This window comes from Ranitomeya variabilis, chromosome 5 (genome assembly GCF_051348905.1).
Source record: "Ranitomeya variabilis isolate aRanVar5 chromosome 5, aRanVar5.hap1, whole genome shotgun sequence".
Lineage (NCBI taxonomy): Eukaryota > Metazoa > Chordata > Amphibia > Anura > Dendrobatidae > Ranitomeya > Ranitomeya variabilis.
In genome coordinates, this window is record NC_135236.1 from 55,901,834 (window position 1) to 55,926,044 (window position 24,211).

Genomic DNA, 24,211 nt, shown 5'->3' on the forward strand with positions numbered 1-24,211 from the left:
AAGACAAATCATTTTTGGCAGACATCATTTACGACCACACTTGGAATTTCCTCCTCTTTGCGTTGACGAACTCTAGGTATGTCTTCGTATACTTTTTTTCTTAGATAACGGTTTCCGATAAGAAGGGAGGAAAAAAATGGCTGCCGTCGACCAGAAAAATACACAGGGTATAGGAGCAACATTTTTAACCAGAATTTATGCTTAGCATTTTTTTTTTTTTTAAATACACTTTCCTCATCATGTACGACCGCTCTTCGCTCCTGCTTCCTGGCAGATTTACTTCTGCTACCACTTTAGGGACACCAGTGCATATGTCGCACTACTTATAGGGGATGAAATATGGAGCAATTACCGTGGTTCTAAAAGAAATGACATGTGAAGATTTATGCAAAGGACAGGGATTAAGACAGATGTGCTTAGATAATTGCAGATCTATAAGAAAAAAAAAAAATAACACATGAGCTGGGTAATGTTGCCCAACAAGTATTATAGGGGCTACAGAGGGAGTGTGAACGGGTGCATATGTAAGTGTTGTCATAGGGCAGATCCCAAGGGTTGTCCTGACTTTCATTGGTAATTATAGAATGGAATTATGACTACAATACTATGAAGGTAATACTCAAATAGGCTATTATTGACATTACAGAGGGTCTTTCCTAAAAAGAGCTATCAAAAAGGTTGTTTTTTCCGGCCCTCATCTCAAAAAAAAAAGAAAAAAAAAAAAAAAGGATCTCGTTGCATACAGGGGACATTTCACCCATTCAATAACATGGCCGATTAGAATAATGGAACATTTTATTTATTTATTTTCTTTTAAACACCAAAAATGTAGCATAAATCCAGCAATTCCTTCCAACTTCCGAAACACATGCACATTATTCCTCTTGGCTGGTCGTGCATGTGCTCTTCGTTGGAAATATTCTGCTGCCAGACATCTTGCCAGAACAAAAGTATTGGCCATGTTGGGAATCAACAAAATTCTAGAATATTTATGGCAAATAACTGCTGACATACTTGGACTCTTTTTGATGCTCTCTGGTTTTCTTTTTGGCTTAGGACACTGGACTTCAAACATGGAGATGTAAATGTCTTTTACCACGCGGAGACTTTGCCCTCCCTGCTGTAGTGCACAACTGAAATCCCTCTTCGAATATCACAGGATACTCATCCTCCCCAGAGAATGTGCTTCACCGGCGTTCGCAGTTCTCATAGATTGATGTAACCTCTAGATTGCTTTCAAGGTTAAATATCTCAGACGCCCAAAGTGAAGCAGTGGAAAGCCCAGCCGAGATGCGGCATCGCTTACAATTAGCTCTCTTTCCAATTCAGAACAGATTTACACTCAATCCAAATCAGCACAGAATGTGTCAACGCGAAGAGCGTAAACTTGGCTGCAATCAAAAGCTGCACGCAGAAGTCCCGGGGAGCAACCAGATATCGACGAGCTGCTTACGGGAGGAGTGTTTATGTCTAAAGTGAAGGTGGCAGACAGCAAGCGATAAAAACCAAAGAAAAGCAACATGGTCCAATTTCAGCTTGTGGTCATCAGACTTCCTGACATCTAATAGGCCCGTTAGTAAATTGTGTCGGTAGCAGTAGAATGAAGATTCCCCATGAAGATCTTTCGAGAGCATAGACAGTTTTTAATGTGCAACCTTAATTATCAAAGCGACTCAAGAGTTTAAAAGAAGCGTTCCCACCTCGGTACTAGGATACAACATCACTGATTGTGGTCTCACCAAACCATCAAAGACCCATCAATCAAAAGAATGAAGGGGCCATAGAAATAAAAAATTGGTCTTGATTATGCCTGGGTTTTCATTCTCACGAGTCCTTTGTTCTAAGCTTTAATGAATAAATTACTTCATACCCCAACACCTGGGGTAGTGAAACCCAATAGATCTGTAACTTTCCAATACGTCATGGTCAATGTATGTACGTGATCGAGTCATTGGAATAATGTGCATGTGAAAAAAATCATTCTTACTACATTCAGGTCTTTCTAATGATCAGTGGCCAAAATTTTAGAACAACGATGGGATTTGAAGAGAAATACTTTACCCATGGCCAAAAGTAGGCTTAAAATGGAAGATCCAAAATCTTATAGGGGTTGTCCACTAAGACAACCCCTTCTTGAGCTAAATGCTTGGCCCCGATAAAATAAAAAAAACAAAACAAACAAACAAAAAAAACTATACTCAACTACCATGCAAGTGCTGTTCCAGAGGTGTCAGCATTTGCGGTCCCGGAGCTCTCTTACGGTTTTGTGACATGTGATCCCAATACAAGACCAAGTCCTGGAAAGAGTAAGCTGGAGACCAAATCTTGGATCAGAAGAAAGCGAGCACTTAGCAATTCATACCCTTCTGGCAGTGGAATAACTATGGTCACCGATGGAAAGATGCACATCCAGTTGAAGTTTGTGCTGGCGTCACAGGGCCTTCACCCACACGGGCCCAGTCGCGACTGCTGCCTTCTGGTGACCAGTGAAGACAAAATGTAAAAAAACTATGATGAGATCTTAGAAGGATCAAAACTCTTGACATCCAAGAGCATAAAAAAAAAAAAATAAATGCAGTTGCCAACATTGGCACCTGTGGTCCCCTGCTGGTCCTACCAGCCGCCAGGCTTTGGTCTCATTGCTTACATGCCATGCTGGCATCACACATCTAGGTGACTGGCTGCCGAGAGGGTCCACACGAACATTGATACTGACATAGTGGATGTTTTTTTGGGGCATCACATTTAACAAAATAAGCAGTTTTTCCCCAAACCAAGATAGGATAGATTTATATTTTTAGAAAGATCAAAAGTGGAGGAACGATGGTGGAAACATTTTTTTTTTTGGCAAAGAGTCATTTCTGCTTCTTCTTCGAAGCAACACGGTCACACATCTAAAAGGTTAACCGGCCGTAAAGGACAAGTGATTGAAATCATTCATAAGACCTTCTCCTCCCTGCAGGAATCTGACACACAACTGCTTCTTTTCATCAGTCAATCATAGTGGGTTTTCAGCCATAAAAATCATGCCATAATAAGCGTAAATGCTCGTTAAATCAGAATGCGAAAGGCAAACCTAAAAATAATGACAATTCCGTATGATTGGCAGTGATTACCACTAATCTAGAACTTGTTTTATGCATTCGCGTCTGCGGTGTTTGCTGACACAAGACCTTTAAATTAGGGCAGCTAACAAAAAATGTGCTAATGGTGATGAATTAAGAGCCACAAGAAGAGAAGAATACAAGAACGATAAAATATAGCTTCTCCTACAAGTGACTTCCATCTTTAAGAAATGGAACCCCCGACTCCTAAAATTCAGGAGTAACTGCAAAACTGAACTTTGTCTGGTACCTGAAAAACGGGATTGCAGAAGTTAAAATTTAAAGATCTGTCACTTCACATAAATTAGTATTTTTAACCTGGTGTAAATGCCGCCGTTCTCCTGAATGCGGCGTTGTCTTTCTTTCGTTTCTACGCCTCCCCGTTCCTGACATATGGCCTCCTCTTCCCTGTACATAAATCTAGCTTTGTTAGCCAAGTGGGCATGGTTCTCAAGATGGCTCCCAACCAGTAATGTTAATGACTACACCCCTTTGTCCAACGAGGATAGCTTCACATACAGGAAAGAAGGGGCCATATCTCAGGAACGGAGAGGTGCAGGAACACAAGAAAAAGAATGCCGGATCAGGACAACAGCGGCATTTACACCAGGTTAAAAAATAAATGAATAAAAATGTACACTCTTATTGTAAGTGACAGGTCCCTTTACAGGAAATTGTTTTTGGCATCGCCTCCAACAAGCTGAGAAGCTTTCAGTGTCCTTACACCCGCCAAAGACATGGACGGAAGCAATTTTTAAAATTGCAGCTCTGAAAGTTTAAAAGGTTATTAATGGATGTATTTTTGGGCTATTTTTGCTGAGTTTTAGAGTACAACGTCCTTTTAGGCTAAGTTCACACTAGGTGTTTTTGCACCCTTTTTAATGCAAATTTTCAGCTGCGTTTTACAGTATCAGCAAAGGCTACGAAATTTGAGAAATGTCATGCCCACACTTTATTTTTTATTTTTTCCCGGCTGAATTGTTAAACTGCTGCGTTGTTGTAAACTGCGGCATGTCCCTTCTTTCAGCGTATTTGCAGCATTTTTTTCACCCATTGTTACAATGGGTAAGTGCAAAAATACAGCAAAAAAAAAAAAACAACAAAAAACAGAGGTAACAGTTTTTGCTGCGCTTTTGGTGCAAAAACCTAAAGGAAGTTAAATCATGAAGGGGTCACAAGGGACAACAAAAGTGCAGCAAAACCTGATTTTTGTAAGTAGATTCTTTATAGCCACGGTAGCAGAGTTCACCTGTGGGGGGGAAAAAAAAAAACGCAGCAAAAACACAACGTGTGAACATAGCCTAAAGCCATGTTCTCATACAGTTTTTGCAGCTAAAACATGGTCTGTTGGCAATAAAAACACTATGTTCAAAATGTCGCAACTTCCAGGACTCCAGTGAGTCTTGAGCTCCAGATTGGCTTCTCGAATGAGAGTGTACAAAGCCCATGACTGCACTGTAACCATTGGGCACAATCTAAAGAAACTCCACCCAATTAACAACCTATTGGCAGTGACGGTATTGGGGCATCTTCCATTTCATCATGTAAGTACATGTGATGTCATCGAGAGGTCATGATGTCACTTCCTGTCATTCTCCTTTAAGCCCTTGTAAATGCCAGTTCTTCAGCCCGGCCGTCTGTGCGCTTGTCGCTCACTCTTCATCACATTCCCTTCGTGCCACCTCCATCGTCGCGTGAACTGAATTGCTGTTTAATTTATTCTCCCTGTTCTTTGGAATGATTACTTTGCTCTCTCGCTCGGCAATGACTAAGCCTCCGATGCACTTCTCTTATTTATTTATTTTGCTGTAATCCAGTTGTCGTCTGTTAATCCAAACACGGGAAATAACCTTATAGTTAAGAGTTTCCTGTTATTTTTAACCCGCTCATTAAAATTAACATCATCCGTATGTGGCATCAGAAAAAAAGAAACAAAAAAAAAAAAAAGAAACCCACAACATTTCCAAATGAGGGAATTCATAGAATCCTAGAATGTTAAGAGTTAGAAGGGACCTTCAGGGTCATCGTGTCCAACCCCCTGCTCAATGCAGGATTCACTAAACCATCTGAGACATGTGTCTGCCCAGCATCTGTTTGAAGACTTCCATTGAAGGAGAACTCATCACCTCTCGTGGACAGGGCAGCCATCAGGGCATTACTGCCCTGACTGGCGTATGGGGCCCGGTGGGCAGAGGGGGCCCGGCCTCATCTGCTCACCGGGCCCCTACCGGAGGCTAAACCGGGACCTTAGCGGCGCTGCGGCAACACTATTGACGTGCGGGTGCACATCAATAGTTAACAGCCGCCAGCCAATCGGAGGCTGGAAGCTGACAGCAGCAGCGCGCATGTTGCCGGCGTCTGACGTCAGTGTCAGTTGCCGGCAAGTGCGCGCTTCAGCTGAGTGGAGGGAGCTTCGTCTTCGCCACAGGAGTGTGGCCAGGTAAGAAGAACTTTTTTTTATTATTGAAAGCGGCGATCCGGGGGGCCCGGGGCAGAATGCTGGACACACTGGGGGCAGAACTGGAGATACGAGGCATGTTTGGAGACACGGGGCAGAATGAAAGCCATGGGGGCAGGATTGGATCATGGGGCAGGATGGATACGATGGAGACTGATGGGGCAGGATGGGGAGATCATATGGGGCAAGATGGATACTCATGAGAGCAGGATGGGAGAACATATGGCTGATGCCAGGAATGAGACACACGGGGCCAGGGTGGGGGATATTATTACCATAGGGGCTAATTAAGGGATATTATTACTGCAGTCATGTATTTATTTTATTTTTTGAGGATACTGTTTTAAATGGGGGCTGGTCCTGTTACTGTGCAGAGTGACACTATGTCGCCTTTTTTTCTTCATGTGGTGTAATGTAGAAGTTGGGAAAAATTAAGTAATGTGTTCGGCAAGCGGAGCTCGAGATAACTGTTATTTCCTGCAGAGACGAGTCCTGGCTGGAAGAAATGATGACGGTCTGTGCTGGATGAAAGATGAAGGACTTCACCTACAGACGTCACTGGTGAGTCAGTGTTACCTATACACTGACACTATACACCATATACTATACAGAGGTCCTCTGTATAATGTCACCAGTGATCACTGTATTATCTATACATTATATACAGAGCTCCTGTGTATAATATCACCAGTGATCACTGTATTACCTGTACATTATATACAGAGCTCCTGTGTATAATATCACCAGTGATCACTGTATTACCTGTACATTATATACAGAGCTCCTGTGTATAATATCACCAGTGATCACTGTATTACCTGTACATTATATACAGAGCTCCTGTGTATAATATCACCAGTGATCACTGTATTACCTGTACAAAGACACTGCATACTAAGTACAGATCTCCTGTGTATAATGGCATTTATGGTGATAGTATTGTATTTTTTTTTTTTATTACTGATCAGTAATGTAGTATTCAGTCACTACGTGGTGGTAATATGTGGTCTGGACATGGTGTTGCGGTATTTGTCCCTTGTATTTGCCATTTGGTCACTTTGTGGTGGTAATATGTGGTCTGGTCATGGTGCGGTGGTATTTGTTCCTTGTATGAGCTATTTGGTCACTATGTGGTGGTAATATGTGGTCTGGACATGGTGCGGTGGTATTTGTTCCTTGTATGTGATATTATTCTGTCATTGGTGGTATTATGTGGTCTGGTCATGGTGTTATGGTATTTGTTCCCTGTATTTGATATTATTCGATCACTGTGGTGGCAATATGTGGTCTGGACATGGTGTAGCGGTATTTGTTCGTTGTATGTGATATTATTGGTCATTTTAAAAATTAAAAATAAAAATATACCTAAATTGTATTGCATATTTTAACAAATATTTAGTAGGTTAGAGTAGAGTAGAGCCCGGCCAAAAGTGTCTACCGTGTTATGGTGGCAGCTTAAAAAAATCTTTTGGCCAAATCAAAAGTTGCCGGTTATATGTGTGATCTGGTGATGGGAACTGTTAATATGTGATAGGTGAGAAGTGGAGTTTTCCAAGAGAGAGCGGTGGGGCTGTGGTCAGTTCGAGGGGTGGAGCCTGGGCAGAGTCTCAAAGGAGCCCCGAAAATTTTGCCATTATGGGGCCCCGAAATTTCTAGTGGCAGCCCTGCTCGTGGATGCATGTTCCACTCATTGATCACCCTCACTGTCAAAAAGTTTTATCTAATATCTAATCTGTATCTTCTCCCTTTCAGTTTCATTCCATTGCTTCTCGTGTTTCCATGTGCAAATGAGAATAATAATCCCTCTACACTGTGACAGCTCTTGAGATATTTGTAGATGGCTATTAAGTCTCATCCTAGCCTTCTTTTTTGAAAGCTATACATTCCCAGATCCTTTAACCATTCCTCGTAGGACATACTTTGTAGTCCGCTCACCATCCTGGTCGCACTTCTTTGAACTTGCTCCGGTTTTTCAATATCTTTGTTAAAGTGTGGTGCACAGAACTGAACACAGTAATCCAAATGAGGCCTGACCATTTATGGATCACATGCCTGATCTTTACGTTACAGAAAAGAAGATGGTGGCATCATCACAAACCTTACAGGACAAAGACAACAGATCCCTCTTAACTGATTTAACCCACTATCTAAAGGGACTTTTGCTCAACCATGAAGAGCGAGTGGGTTGGGGACTAAGCAGGAATCCCTCACTTACGTCTTCCTAGGTAATCATGAACATAAAGGTGACCACCATTATGGGTGTCTACACAAAGTCACAAACAAAAAGCCATAATGCAAACATAAAAAAAAATTGGTAATGAAGTCGATAGAGGTGACAATTAGTGAAGAGCGAACGTGTTGGGATAAAGGTGTTATCTGAGGGTGCTAACCGGGCGACTTCAGAGTGCTCGAATACTATATTCGAGTCCTCGCAGCTGTTCGACAGCCACAACACATGCAGGAATTGTCTGTTTGTTAGGTAATCCTTGCATGTGTTGGGGCTGTCGAACAGCCGCGAGACCTCGAATATAGTATTCAAGCACACCAAAGACACTCGGTTAGCACCCTCAGATAACACCTTATCCCAGCACGCTCGCTCATCACAATCCATCTCTCGTTGATGCCGCTCTACAATTAATGGTGTGAAGTATGAGATGCCTCTAGCAGGGCTATGGAGTTGGAGTCAGAGCCCATTTTGGTGGAGTCGGTGTCATGGAAATTGAGGAGTCGGAGGTTTGGCTTACCAACTCCACAGCCCTGGCAGGGCTATGGAGTCGGAGCCCATTTTGGTGGAGTCGGTGTCATGGAAATTGAGGAGTCGAAGCTTACCGACTCCACAGCCCTGTCCTCTAGCCATTCGCATGAGAAAGAGGCGTTGGAGAAAAAAAAAAAAAAAAAAGAGACAGCAAAAATCCATTGAGGCCGATAAAAAAATAAATAATATGATGAACTCATCATAAAAATGTAATTTAATGCTTAATTTAATGACAAAAACAAAACAATTAAGGAATATTGATTCTTCCACAATACCGTGAACGAAACGAATGAGCTGGGTGTATGGTGTTGAGCTTCGCTATTGTGCCAGGGCTCACAATGCCAGGAAGAGTTAGGCTGTGGAGGAAATGGCACTTCCTTTGGGACACAGACAGGTCAGGGGGCTAAGATAATAACATAATAATGCCTTGCATCAGAGTTGAAGGAAAGTGCAAAAAAAAAAAAAAATGTTTTATGACAAAAAATATTTTTTTTGCATAGTTTTGCTTTTGATTAAAAGGAACTTGAATAATAAATAGGATTATATTGCAAAAAAAAAAAAAAAAAAATCTAAATTTATATACACACACACACACACGCACACGCACACATATATGGTGTGATTTACAGAGCCTGAGCGGGCAGAGCATGACATTTCATCTGTAGTGGTCTTTGATTTACTGTGTTATGCTTTGCCCTTAGTCCCTCAATAAGACATGATGTATGAGCCTTTCCCCAAGTGCTCCGTTAACCCTTCCGGAGCCTTTTTTTTTCTTCTGATAAATCCAAACATACAGCTTAAAGAAGGATTTACTTGCCCAGTGATAAAGTAAAACCCAAAGAGCCATCATCCCTAATTATACACCAGTTTCCACATAACACATAATAAACCGCAAAAAAACTTTAAAGCTCCCCAAGGATATTGCTCTTCCACGTACTTGCGCTCCTAGGGGGCCGTCGAAAGGGAGGGGCTTAAGCGTCCTGATTTTGGTCAATTAAACTTTAGCATGTATATTTCAAGAGGTGGCTGTTACCACTACTGGTTAAGGCTCACTGGTTCAATTGACGCCTTGTGCCACACAATGCCAAGACTTAGTTTTGTATAATGTGGATTCAGCTGAAGTTAACGAGCTTCTCAACCATTTCTCAGCATTGGCACGACTGTGATGTTGGCAGGAAACTTTCATTATGTTTGATAAGTCGTGAGTGTTGGTGCCATGGATGGAGGACAGAACAATTGTTGAGTCACAGTCGCATTGAATCAGATTAGGGTTCAGTGCATTTCACATGGTCCCAGTGGAACGAGCGGTGCCCGCAGCCCGAGACTCTGCGTCATGCCAGCTCTGTAGCATTAACGACACAGTGATGCTATCGGTGTCACTTCTCACAATGAGGAATGAATTAAAGCTGATTGTTTCTAAAGGAGTAAGAAACTGTATAAACCTGGCTGGATTTTGACCGGCAATGACAACATAAGGATTCTCGGAACAAAAATTAAAAAAAATAGAATGCAAGATGCTGCACTACAACAGGCGACAACAGTAACACAATTTCAAAAGAACTGACCATCACATCTAAACATAGACTAAGTGTGAACAAGTGCTAACAGGTGCCAATATGAAATATGAAAATTGAATTGCATTACTGCATTAGAAATATAAAAAATTGAGAAAGCTTAGCGCATAAATTGGCCAATTCATGTGTACGTGGAAGCCACGTTAAGGCGTTTCTCGCTTCCAGAACCTAGCAATGCCTTTCCTCTCTTAGAATAAAGACTAAGAGAGGATTCATGTTCCCATACAGATGAAGACTTTATTCTAAGAGAGGAAAGGCATTGCTAGGTCCTGGAAACGAGAAACGCCTTACCGTGGCGTAATGCAGTAATGAAATTCAATTTTCATATTTCATATTTGCATGCTATGGTGCTACAGAGTGCTGCCTTTTTTGCTTGAACAGTAACACAATGGCCTGAAGAGGAGTCTGCAAAACTCAGGTCCCAAAACATGGAGCACGCTGTCAAACATAACCAGGCTCTTGGGGAAGGGGGTAGAACGTTCCAACATGCCCAATTCTTCGACAAGAGAACATTCACAATTTTGGATAACACATGGACACTTGTCTGAGCCCAGCGTGCATGCGAGTGTGTAGGGAATGGGAATCTAGGGAAAAGCTGCTTCTTCTACATCGGCCTAATGTCTATGGCCACCTTTCGATCCCGTCGATCAGCAAACAATCATATCTGGGAGCTCAGTATGGCGCAGCTTGGACAACCCCAACTGTAATAAAACAAGACCAAGCTATCTAAATGAGAGGTTTGTCTCATTGCACAAAAACACTAACAGCCAAGGGCAGATTTAGCACCCAAGACCCTGGCAGAAAAGGTTATTTTGTAGGGGGGTGGGAAGATTCATCCAAATAAATTATTCCCTAATGGTGGCCACTATAAAAGGATCATCATCTCACGTAGGTTACTCCACAGCTTCCTGTCCTAGTTCAAAGAAGGAAGTTTGGAGTAGGGTGGTCCCTCCACTATGATGCCAACATGCCCCAACAGGGTGTTGTGACAGGGATTTCTTCTGACAGACCACCTTAAAAAGGACACCTGGAGTGCTGGTCATTTTTTTTTCCCCCTTTTTAAAAGTTGTAAGCCAATTCTTACATTACCTCTATAGCAGTTTTTTTTTACATATTAAAATGTCCAATTAAAGGGGCTTTTCACTAGGTGGTGAGTTCTCCTTCAATGGAAGTCATACAGAGGCTGGACAGACAACTGTCTGAGATGGTTTAGTGAATCCTGCATTGAGCAGGGAGTTAGACACGACGACCTTGGAGGTCCCTTCCAACTCAAACATTCTAAGATTCTAAATACATTGATTACCCAAATGTATGATTTCTAGAGGTTCCCTTGTTGTGATCCCCTCTAGTCAATTGAACGAGTGTACCAAAGTCTCCCACGTGGAGCAATAGTGACCACATAAGTCATATGTGGAACTGACTGAAAAACCATCTTTGACATATCCCTGGAAGTAAAAGAATTGTGATCGAGCATGCATACCATCGCACCAGTCACACAAGGGACTTTGGCACCCAATTTTCGGACTCCTAATGATCAGACTTTTACACCTTTAAATCTATGACAAAAAAAAAAAAATAGAAATCACAGTCCTAACCTAAAGCATGTAATACATGAAGTTCAACCCTATATAATAGATAAGTAGTGGCTAGAAATGATTATTCCAACCGGATGAAATTCCATCCATCATTTGGAAATGTTGACCATTTTTTATGCCGTTTATATGGATCGAGTTGAGGACAAGATTGATGGCTCCATACTGTACACAGAGTCCCGTAATCAGTGGACACCTCACCGGTTCGGTAAGGACTGTGGTAACCATCACCGTCCAACTCTGAGTGGGGAAGAAGGTTCCAACACGTCCAATCCTTAGCTGTTACAGATTATTCCTCTCTTTCGACAACACAAACACTCGACTGAGACCAGCGTGCATGAGTATGGGGGAATTTAATGAATAAAATTAGACCAGAAATTGCCTCAGATTCCGCTAAAAAAGAGACATCTCCTAAAGGACATATGAAAGGACGCTGGCCAAGTAGCGTTCAGCCATGGTAAAGTCAACGAGGTCAAAGCAAAGTGTCTGCGCATCGGTGATCTTTAGAATAAGTATTGCGATTCCAGGAAAATATCAGACCCACAGTTCCTGCCTTCCACTTCATTATGATGGACACTTAGGGAAAAACCGGCACAAGTCTGACAAAATCCTCCCGTTACACACATAGTGTGCGTAAATTTTCATCCTACACTTACGATTAGAATTCTACGGCTTTCCCGCAACACAGTTGTGGAGACACAGGAGGTCAGAGGGTCCTCTAGTCCGTCAACCAAAACTGCATGGATCAGGGATCATCCCACCGTTTGGCAAAGATAACGGTACAATAAACTGTAGGAGCCGATATAAAAGGTAAATAGCAACCATCCATCAACTTATAAATATCAATTCAACCTACTAGAAGTCTCAAAGATGAAAGTCTATGCCTCCTGGCTTACTGAAAATAGACATCTGGTTAATTAAGATACAATGCTGTGTCGCCACAACGAAGAATATGAGCGTTCTCATATTTCTAATTTTATTCATTTTTTTGCGTTTCCAACATGCCTGATCTCTTCTTCATCTAGGAGGTAAACCCTTAATCTGAAGGTGAATATTAGCCGAGGTGCCGGACAATGGTTGGTTTTCAGCATGACGGATCATGGACATAAGTCTCCAATCTGAGGGACCCATTTAGAAAAGGGGTCAGAAGACTAGACCATCGGGGCAAGGCTCGTTAAAGGGTCAATAGCGACTTGTAGTCTACAGGGACACCAGAGAAAAAGACTAGCGGAACCATTGACTCCAGGAGCCAAGATGTTTGTTTTTATTTTTTAGTAGCCAGTCAATAAGAATGGTGTAGAAATTAATGGTAGAACCCAAAAAGTTAGGCACCCATCACAAATTCCTACCTGGATTAAACAAGAATTCCAGCTACGTACCGGTGTTTATGGCTTGCATGGCTGTTGCTGGTGGTCCCATGGAAAGACGATGGCCAGGACATTCTGGACTTCCTCAAGCCGGGCCGGTCGCTCGTGTCCATAGCATCGGCTCTTTCCATCTGCCGGTGAGGGTGGCGATCGGTGTCCGAGTAACCCCGATGTTTTATTCTGATGGGTGTCCTTGGTTGCCTCCATAGATGCTGCGGAGGTTTCAGGGTGGCTTGTCCCTCCCGCGGAACGGGAAGAGACAGCGAGAGACTTTTTTTCGTGCAGGTCGGTACTTCCATCATTGTGCAAAAAAAAAATAAAAAATAATTAAATAATAAAATAAATTTTATCTGGAGAAAAATAAAAGGATCTTTTCTGAACGTCCACGTTACCAGTCCATCTATTATATATATATTTGTTAAAAAGGCAAATCGAGGATTAACAGGTTTCACAAAAACATATAAAAAAAAGGAGATAGAAAAATAAAGGAGTCAATAGAATTGCAATAATAAAAATAAAAAAAAAAAAAATTCTGGTTCAAAGCAAAATAAAAAAAATATATATAGAAAAACAAAGGCAGGTCGTGATTATTGAGACGAAGCGATTAGCAATACGAGATCTATGTAGAGGGGACGGGAAGAAACGCGCCGCTCCGCTCCTTACGGGATGGGGGGCTATATTTAGTCGAAGCAAAATATTGTTTAAGGAAAATCGAGGCGTGAAGATTTATCATGGAGAAATCCTACAGAAGTCTCTTCTTCTCCGCAGATTATTGCTTAGGTTATTGCCAGGGGGGGGAAGCTTTTATTGCACATAGGATGGCATCAGTCTGATGGGCAGATCCTACAAGGGGGGCTGCACACTGGCATTTAGTGCAAAGGGGAGAAATCATATAGGATCTGCCTGCACTCCAGCAGTGGGGTCCCTGCACTTCATCATGTGGGGGTCTTCATGCACCATAGCAATGCCAGCTCCTGGGCACCATGTACCCAGATGTATCAGATCTGGGCTGTGCCCCTGCACCTAGCCCACCAGCAGGCACCGAATCAGCACTGATGGACCGGGATGCAAAAAAGACCTGCTGCTCCTCACTCCTCTTCACATATGGTTGGCATCCATCATCCTGGCAAGGAAAACTCTCCGTCCCGAGCGTCCGCACCTGCCTTGGAGGGTCTCCTCATAAGTGCACAGACCAAACAGGATTCGGTAGCACGGAGGCTGCATAAGGTAAAAAGACGGCATCGTCCATCCTGTTGTCAGCCGGCTCCGAGTCCGAAATCCCCGTGTTTGAATAGCCGGAGCGGCGTATCCCCACCTCCTCTGTCAGCCCAGACTGCTGGGCGACTGACAGAACTCTGCCAGGTGTCCCCCGCCTCCCTTCCACCAATGCCGTGACGTCACGAGGGAGGCGGCGCGTACAAAGCTCGGCTCCTCCCTCTCCCATTTCATAGATCAAAAGCGACCAATAGGGGAAAAGGGGGTTTCAGTAAACCACGCCCTCTGGGAAGACACGTGGGTTCCCTGAGGATAGAAAAGTTCTGAAGATTTTTTAAAAATATTATTTAAATTTGATTTAATTAATTTTTATTTTCATTGTGTTTTTTTTTCTAATCTTATTATCATTAAGGATTTTTTATTTATAATTTAATCTTTGTTTTATTCTTACTGGAATTTATTCTGAGCCCCTCTAACTCTTAACCCCTGCAGGAAAGGGTGATTTTTATATTATTATTTACATTTTATTTGTGTTTTTTTTATTATCTTAATGTCGGTAAGGATTTTTTTTAGTATTTAATCTTTTGTTTTATCCTCCCTAGAATTTATTCTGGCCCCCCTTTAAATCTTAACCTCTTCATGACAGGGTGATTTTTATATATTATTTAAATTGTATTTATTTATTTTCTTCTTTTAATATGATTAAGAATTTTTTTTTATTTATAATGGGCACTATAAGTCTTAACCCCTTCAGGAAAGAGGGTTTTTTTTTTTTTATATATATATATATATATATATATATATATATATATATATATATATATATATATATATATATATATATATATATTTTATTTATTATTTATTTATTTATTTTTCTTATCTTAAGATCATGAAGGATTTTTTTATTTATAATTTAATCTTTGTTTTATTCTTTCTGGAATTTATTCTGGACCTCTCTAAGCCTTAACCCCTTCAGGACAGGATATATATTTTTTTTAAAAATGAATAAATAAAAAAAAAATATATATAATTTTATTTTATTTACATTTAATTTAATTTTTTTTTTCTTATCTTAATAGTAAAATAGCTTAAAGTTATTTGTATTATTTATAATCAAGACAGGATATATATTTAAAATAAATAAATAAAATATATATAATTTTATTTTATTTACATTTATCTTTATTTTTTTTCTTATCTTAATAGTAGAATAGCTTAAAGTTGTTTTTTTTTATTATAATCAAATCTTTGTCTTACTGACTATTTATTATCCTTACTGGAATTTATTCTCTACCCCTTCAAGACAGGGTTTTTTCTAAAAAAAAAAATTTCATCCCCTCCCCCCACATTTTTTTTAATAGTAATTCTATTCTTTTTTTAAGCTTCTGTGTTTTGTTTTTTTTTGCTGTTATGATGGTCACCGTGTGGTATAGATGACATGACATCTTCCAAACTGATGAATGTTCGTTAACTATGGGTCTAGACGCATAGGACTGCATAGTAGCTGTACACACAAAACGGCAGGACATTTTTAAAGGGATATTTCCAAAACATGAGGATATGGATAGGGATGACTTTCTGATTAGTGGAGACCCCAGTAATTTGTTGATCATTAATTATTTTGGTAATGATGACCCTTTAATGAAGATTATTGGCTACCAGCCCATATGGTATATAATGGCGCTGTACAAATATATACACAGCACAGTCATTGCTGCCGTGTCCTGTAAGCAGCCATAGGAACAGCAAACATGAATCTAATGTGGTCACCCTGTCACAATGCTGTGCATAGCGTTAGTAAAATGCTGCTAGGTAACCTACGTGCGGCCACTTTAGCAAATATCATGATGGACCACAACCACCATCATCTCAACCAAACATCAGGGAACGCAGGTGTGCAGCGGCACAGCTTCTGCGTGTGACATCCAAAAAGTTCTCTGCTCATGCCATCCGTCCTGGTTTTACATCGTATCATGGCTGCCACAGTCACACTTTCCAGTCTATATTTTGTAAATTTCATCCCCTTATTGTTGTCACATCTGATGACATTGCCTTTAAAGAGGACCTGCCTGTCAGCAGTTTAAAAGTGGGCTATTATTTTCTCCCCACTGCCCCCCTGAGTATTTTGCTTTTTGTTTTTTTTAAATCCGCCATACAGGTCCAGAGATATGGGCCTTTTCATTTAGTGCTAATCTTTATCGAGGGGGCGTGTCTCATACGATCCTCAGGGGCGTGTCTAGAGACCACAATACATTTTTGACCACGCCCCCAAGCAATTTATAAAAAAAAAAATAGCACTGACTATAAAGACCCATATCTCTGGAACCGTATTTCGGATTTAAAAAAAGGAAAAAGCGAAATACTCAGGGGAGAAGCGAGAATAAGATAAGAGCAAAAACTGGACCCTTTTGTGAAAAAGCTCTCTTTAAAGAGTATTCTTTTTTTATAAGGTAATTAAATATCACATTCCTATGCCATCCCGATTATGATTAGTGGGAATCTGACCTCTGGGACTCCCGCCAATCCTCTACAGAAAGGACTAAATCAGTGCTGCAGGCCCTTTATTCTCACAATCGGTGGTGGTCCCAGAGGTTGGAATCTTAAAGGGATGGCATATCTTAGCGATATAACATCAATTTTCATAAGTGAAATCATCTTTTAAAAGGGTTTTCCAGTTAAAAAAAAAAACTTTAGAAAAACGCTCTTACATCCTCCTAGGCAATTTTGGCTTTAAGGGGTTATCCTGTTTTTACTTTTATTCCTCCATAGTATAAAAGACTGATAGGTTAAACTGAACTGATACTCACACTCACCGATTCCGGAAATGCCTTGGTCTTTGTTGATAGGCTGCAGTGGTGACGTCACGTCTACGGCGCTGCAGCCAATTATTGGTGTCGGCTGTGGAGGACCTATCCTGTCCTGCATTATTCAGACAGCTCATTGATTTGAATAGGCCCAGTGTAATACTTCATTTCTCCAGTGGAGGTGCTGCAGGGACATTAAACACCAGCATTCCAGCTGATCGCTAGGGGTTTCAGTAGGTGGACACGTTATGACTATCTTTTTGGAACAGGACCCTTAAAAAGTAGGTATTGTCTAAAGAGGACAGCCTCCATAATAGCCAAAAGGGCGGGAGTACGTATGGAGGATTTTATCTGATTTGTAAAAACCCTAACCCTAACGCTATACAACTATTATAGTTAATAGAGGCGAGACACTCGTTTGGGCTCCTTATCCAATACCCAGAGGGCAAAATGTCTTCAAAACGAGTAAGACAAACACAAGGTTTCAACCGGCATCATGTAATGCTTCATTTTTCCTGCGGAGGCGCTGCAGGGAAATTAAAGACTTATGGTACTTCCAGGCTCAGCCAGAGATTACAGCTGAAAGTGTATCATCTTCAGAACTTACACCCCTAGAAACTCTTATACATTGCGTATATTTTATCCGGTTTTCACATCTGCATTCCATCTGCGCAATCTACTGGGATTTAACTAGGTGGTTGGAACCGGTGCGACATGATCTGATTTGAATGGAGCGTATGTCTCTTCTCGTTGCCAGCCAATTCTTCTCAGTGGCAGGAAATATAGTGACACCTGGTAACGGGATAATTAGAGGGATTTTTGCCAACAGATATAAAACGTTTGTAACGGGTAGAGCGGGTGGCAGGCGTCTCGGTGTTTATGTTTTCTTTGTAATATTTGTTTCCATTTCAAACACTAACAGACGGCAACTTATAAAAAAAATGATCTAAAATGAGACCGAGAAACTCCATAATTTTCATCAAAGCAAAAAGGTGTGAATATGTGCAGGTAAGAAAAAAACTCTGATCTCTCCCTCTGTGATAAATCCTCAGGGATAAAAATCTCATATCTGCATTTCCAGGCATTTAACCCCTCCCCCGAGGAGCATACATGATTTTGTTGCCCATATAAGGAGGTCTGTGCTGATCTGTCATAATACGTGTAGTTTTCTCTGATATGTACTGTGATAAAAACCTGGACAAAACCATTCAACTCTCTAAAACCGAGCTGTTTCTTTTTTCTCCCGATACAAGGGTCAACGTTAGAAACAGCACCACTCATGTCCATGGGCTGTTTCTGGTATTGCAGGTCAGAAACATTCAGGGGAAAGGTATTAAACTGTCATACACTTTAGATTGGCCAATAGTTATTTCTTCTCACAAGCCCAGTATACATTCACGCATAATCTGCACACTCACATCAGATATACACTCACCGGCCACTTTATTAGGTACACCATGCTAGTAACGGGTTGGACCCCCTTTTGCCTTCAGAACTGCCTCAATTCTTCGTGGCATAGATCCAACAAGGTGCTGGAAGCATTCCTCAGAGATTTTGGTCCATATTGACATGATGGCATCACACAGTTGCCGCAGATTTGTCGGCTGCACATCCCAAAGATGCTCCATACAAGGCAGGATGGATCCATGCTTTCATGTTGTTTACGCCAAATTCTGACCCTACCATCCGAATGTCGCAGCAGAAATCGAGACTCATCAGACCAAGCAACGTTTTTCCAATCTTCTACTGTCCAATTTCGATGAGCTTGTACAAATTGTAGCCTCAGTTTCCTGTTCTTAGCTGAAAGGAGTGGTACCCGGTGTGGTCTTCTGCTGCTGTAGCCCATCTGCCTCAAAGTTCGACGCACTGTGCGTTCAGAGATGCTCTTAGGCCTACCTTGGTTGTAACGGGTGGCGATTTGAGTCACTGTTGCCTTTCTATCAGCTCGAACCAGTCTGCCCATTCTCCTCTGACCTCTGGCATCAACAAGGCATTTCCGCCCACAGAACTGCCGCTCACTGGATTTTTTTTCTTTTTCGGACCATTCTCTGTAAACCCTAGAGATGGTTGTGCGTGAAAATCCCAGTAGATCAGCAGTTTCTGAAATACTCAGACCAGCCCTTCTGGCACCAACAACCATGCCACGTTCAAAGGCACTCAAATCACCTTTCTTCCCCATACTGATGCTCGGTTTGAACTGCAGGAGATTGTCTTGACCATGTCTACATGCCTAAATGCACTGAGTTGCCGCCATGTGATTGGCTGATTAGAAATTAAGTGTTAACAAGAAGTTGGACAGGTGTACCTAATAAAGTGGCCAGTGAGTGTATATGTTATCAATGGAGAGAGTGGAATAAGCTGCTGCCAGAAATCTGTGGCAGCGGCTCATCTTCTGTGAAAACAAAGGGATTAGGCTTGTTGAAAATTAACATGTCCAACCCATCTTCCCAGACAATTTCTGAAAATTCAGCAGGTTTAACCATTCTTTGATTCTAATGCAAAACTTGTCTAAATTAGTTCTACATTTAAAGGGGTTTTCCAGGCTTAGTATATTGATGTCCTATCTGTAAAATACCAGGTAATTGGAGGTCCAACACCTGATATCCCCACTGATTAGATGTCTTGAGATCAAATAACACAGCTTAATTCACTGTGTAGTAGATGTTCTCTATTATTATAGCAAAATCCCATACAGATAGACTATACCATTGTAACAGGCATGTGGTATCATTGTACTCAGTCATAGGTAAAAACCACAGGTAAAGATATAAAGTGAATTGTAATTGTTGTACTTGTAGAAAGATGATATCAGGAAGGTAGGAGAGGTTAGGAAGGAGAGATGCGGCATCCCTCCACCCCGACGCGCGTTTCTCCTCTAACATCTTCCAGAAACGTCCCTCACACTAGGCACTCTGTGGGTTTTTTTTAGATTGGTTTGCTAATATAGATTTTATTGATTTTAATGATGATGTTTTCTTTTTTAACTGTGGATGACCATTTTTAACCAGAGTACATGTTTGATATTCTCATGTCCTGTAGCTCAGCTCCTATTGAAGTGAAAAGGAGCTTAGCTGCAGTACTCCAGAACAGTCTCTATATAGTAAGTGGCGTTGTGCTGTTGGTTGCATTCTCTGTGTATATTCAGCCATTGCCAGACTATTTTATTATGACCATCAGAGATGAACCAAAACCTGGCAATGGGGTGAACAGAGACTCGTGGGGTGGATACAGGAAGGCTGACCTGCAATGCCTCAGCTTCCCTGTGGGGGAGCTGCAGGCAAATTGGAGACTTAAGAATCATTCGGAAGTCCGTGCAATTCAGTCCAAGATTTGACCGCAATATACGGACTGGCCGACTCAAGCGTGACTGCTTCATAATAACAGTTTCAAAGGCGTCACTCTCTGGATGGCTGCCCTGCAGCTAGTCCGTGCTTTATGGTCCAATCTCAGACCGATTTGCAAGAACATTTTACTGTTTCTTAAGTCTTCAATTTGCCAGCAGTTCCCCTACAGGGAAACTAAGGCATTGCACAGCGTGCATTGACATCAAGGTGTTCTTACAGGACAGGTTCTCCAAAAGTGGGAGATGCTATTTGTACTGGCTCTCCACTCTAGTCAAAAATTGAGAATCCAGACCAGAGGACCCCCACACATTGTTCGGACTGATTAGCACGGATGTCTGAGCGAGCCCTTATGGGTATGCCAAAAAAGTCAGAGGCGATGCAGATTCGTCCCATCCCATTTACTTCAAAAGTGCTCGGCTGCAATACCAAAAACGACCCGTGCACAGGTGTGGAGATGTTTTGGAATTAAATCAGCTCCTTATTTTCTACTCTAGGTATAGTTATTGCACTGAGACCAAGAGCACGCAGCTAACCCACTGCTTCGGTGTTATTCTTAATTATATGGCAGACCGGTTAGTTACGCGGCTATAATTAATAAGCCAGTCTTCAGCGGCCCCATCCCCTACGGCTGGTGATGAATGGAGAAGCAGGGAGCGAGCGCCATGAGTGATGATGGAGTGTGTGGGATATTTCAGGAGAGTTACGTGGGTAAAACCTCCATTGAGGAGATGCTGATTATAGCACTTTTTTATTCTGCATGGCTATTTATAACACTCATTTAAAGATTTTTTTTTATTCCCTTCAGCAGAAAACAGAATGTTGGAGCCAAGAAGTGAAAATTAATCTGCATTTCCACTCTCCTCCTCCTCCCGTATCTGATTCACCTGTCAGCGGTATTTTTTTGACGAGAGAACGTAGAAAATGACATCGAGGATGACTTGAACGATTTACAAGAAAGATAAGCTGCTGTTATTATGCGGCAGCGAGAGGCGTCCTATACATTGTATAATGCAATCAGCATCTCCACTTCTGTAACAGCTGACAGGCTCTCACCCCGACTGTAGGGGGTTATCAAGTGGGGGTCTGTGACCGTAGACCTGTTGATTGCGCATGTGGCGGTTCATGCATGTAGTAGTCGAATTATTGCAATTTGTGCCTCTACTGAGTTGTTTTTTGCAAAGTTGGCAGATAATATCAGTTGGGTCATCCTTTGCGGTCTCAAAAATGGCCCAGGCTAGGCAACCCTTGCCGCCACTGCAAACTGCGCACTCGCGAAAGGTACTGGACACAGCCAGGGTTGTTGCTGAGGTTCGTGGTTGCATCTGTTATGTTGGGCTGGTGGTTAGGAGCACTAGAAATGACCAGATGAGCAAACTAGCAATACAGGACGAGCTCTGGGAAGTGGGAGCTCTGCTGATCGCAACGCTAATCCTATCACAACAACTAGAAATAGCCGTGGAGCATTCCTGACTCTGCCTAGATGCCTCTTCACAGCCTAAGAGCTAACTACCCCTAAAGATAGAAAATACAGCCTACCTTGCCTCAGAGAAATTCCCCAAAGAAATAGGTAGCCCCCACATATATTGACTGTGAGTTAAGATGGAAGTCACAAACACAGGAATGAAATAGGTTTCAGCATAGGAGGCCAGACTGAACTAAACAGACTGAGGATAGAAAAGGTATTTTTGCGGTCAGCATAAAAAAACTAACAAAAAAACACGCAGAGTGTGCAAAAGAAACCACCGCACCGACTCACGGCGCGGTGGTGCCACTCTGCATCCCAGAGCTTCCAGCTAACAAGATTAAATATAATAGCAAGCTGGACAAAAACACAGAGGTAACAAATAAGCTAGCAGGGACTTAGCTTTTGCTGAAGTAGACAGGTCATCTGAAAGATCTAAGTGAACTGAACCAGTACTAGGACATTGACAGCTGGCATCAAGTAACGATCTGAGTGGAGTTAAATAGAGCAGCCAGTCAAGGCCTGAACGAGATCAGCTGGAGAAGGAATCTCAGAACCAGCAGCTCCACTCACAGCCACCAGAGGGAGTCCATGAACAGAACTCGCCGAAGTACCATTCATAACCACAGGAGGGAGCTCGAGAACAGAATTCACAACATGCATCACTCTGTGTCTGTGCAGCAAACCTCCTCATCTTCCTCCTCCATCTCCTCTGCTGAGCTACTCAGCTGTGTACCTCTGGGTTCACACCAAGTGGGATGTACAACCTCATCGTCATCCTCTCTGTTCTCCCACTCCTTGCCTTGACAGTCACCCTACCCCTCTTCCTGCCCTGACAGCACAGTACAGTCTGCATGAACCTTAGGTATCTAAATCTCATCAGGATCATCTCCACCTGCAGGGGTTAACGTCTGATGACGAGGGTCTGGATTCTGCTCGGACCCTACTTTATCTGGCTCTGGATCCAACAGGAAAACATTTTGGACATCGGTGCAGATGCTTTCTTCCTCTGGATTGTGATTCTTCGGAGCAGACCTCTGATGCCCATGGAATAGAATGTATGGACAGCTCTGCAGAATGACACTTCTGTGGATCCCCAGTTGGGCGGTTTGAAAGTTGTGACGTGGGGGGAAACAAGGGTGATTGGGGTGCCAGCTCTGATGAACCTACTGTGTGTGATGTTAAGGTGGTGGAAGAGGAGGAGAGGCCACTTGATGCAGCACTTGCAATCTACTGGAGCACATGTGTAATAGTGTGCAGGTACTGAGCAGGGGCGTAACTACCGCGGTCGCAGCGGTCGCAGCTGCGACGGGGCCCAGACTACTTAGGGGCCCCATGGACAGGAGTGAAGGAGAATGAAATGACCCATGATTGATGATGATCCACCATTTGTGAGTGACCCGCAGCAGGGAGCCGTCACCGCTCTCTAATTATACTTACCTACTCCCGGCACGGTCCCTGGACGTCCCTGCTTCTTCCAGCGCTGCAGATTCTTCCTGCACTGAGCGGTCACATGGTCCCGCTCATTACAGAAATGAATATGCGGCTCCACCTCCCATAGGGGTGGAGCCGCATATTCATTTCTGTATTGAACGGTAACTGTGACCGCTCAATACAGGAAGAATCTGCAGCGCTGGAAGAAGCAGGGACGTCCAGGGACCGTGCCGGGAGTAGGTGAGTATACAGCGCTGCGCGATATTTACCGCTCCTCGTTCCGGTGCGGCTCTGTCATCAGCGTCCTCTGGCAGTGTCGCTCAGGTCAGAGGGCGCAGTGACGTAGTCAGTGCGCGCCCTCTGCTGAACGTCAGTGCCGAAGACGGAGCCGCACGAGGAGCAGCCAGGTAAATATTGAAAGTGCCGGCGGTCCTGAGCAAAGAGAGAGAGGTGAGGTGAGTATGTGATTTATTTTTTTTATGGCAGCAAAAGCATAAGGGGCAAGTGACTGTACGGAGCATTTTATGGGGCCATAACGCTTGTGCAGCGCCAGCACTATAAGGGGCAGTGACTGTGCGGAGCATCTTATGGGGCCATAACAATTGTGCAGCACTATATGGGGCAAGTGACTGTACGGAGCATCTTATGGGGCCATAACAATTGTGCAGCACTATAAGGGGCAAGTGACATAAGACCGGAGCCGAAGAAAACCGGCGCTTCAGCTCCCGAAAGGCCTCCACACCCGCAGAGGACCAATTAGTCACATCAGAACCTTTCTTGGTCAAATCCGTCAAAGGCTTAACAACACCAGAAAAATTAGCTATGAAGCGACGGTAAAAATTAGCAAAACCCAAGAACTTCTGAAGACTCTTAACAGATGTAGGCTGCGTCCAGTCATGAATAGCCTGAACCTTGACTGGGTCCATCTCAATAGTAGAAGGAGAAAAAATGAAACACAAAAAAGAAATCTTCTGGACTCCAAAAAGACATTTTGAGCCCTTCACAAATAAAGCATTGTCACGCAGGACCTGAAAGACCATCCTGACCTGCTTAACATGAGACTCCCAATCATCCGAAAAAAACAGAATATCATCCAGAT

At 42.5% G+C, this 24,211-nt stretch overlaps 1 protein-coding gene across 2 annotated transcripts in view; it reads right to left on the minus strand.

Annotated features, from left to right (window-relative positions):
- PDE4A (phosphodiesterase 4A) overlaps positions 1 to 24,211 on the minus strand; it is a 903,909-nt gene that overhangs the window by 288,436 nt on the left and 591,262 nt on the right. Inside the window, exon 1 of one of the 2 annotated variants that reach the window (XM_077262037.1) lies at positions 12,863 to 14,706. The exons of the other annotated variant lie outside the window; for it this stretch is intronic. Within the exon in view, the coding sequence (XP_077118152.1) occupies positions 12,863 to 13,152 (290 nt within the window). The 5' untranslated portion in view covers positions 13,153 to 14,706. Of the gene's footprint in view, positions 1 to 12,862; positions 14,707 to 24,211 lie in introns of those variants that run through there. 2 annotated transcript variants of the gene reach the window in all.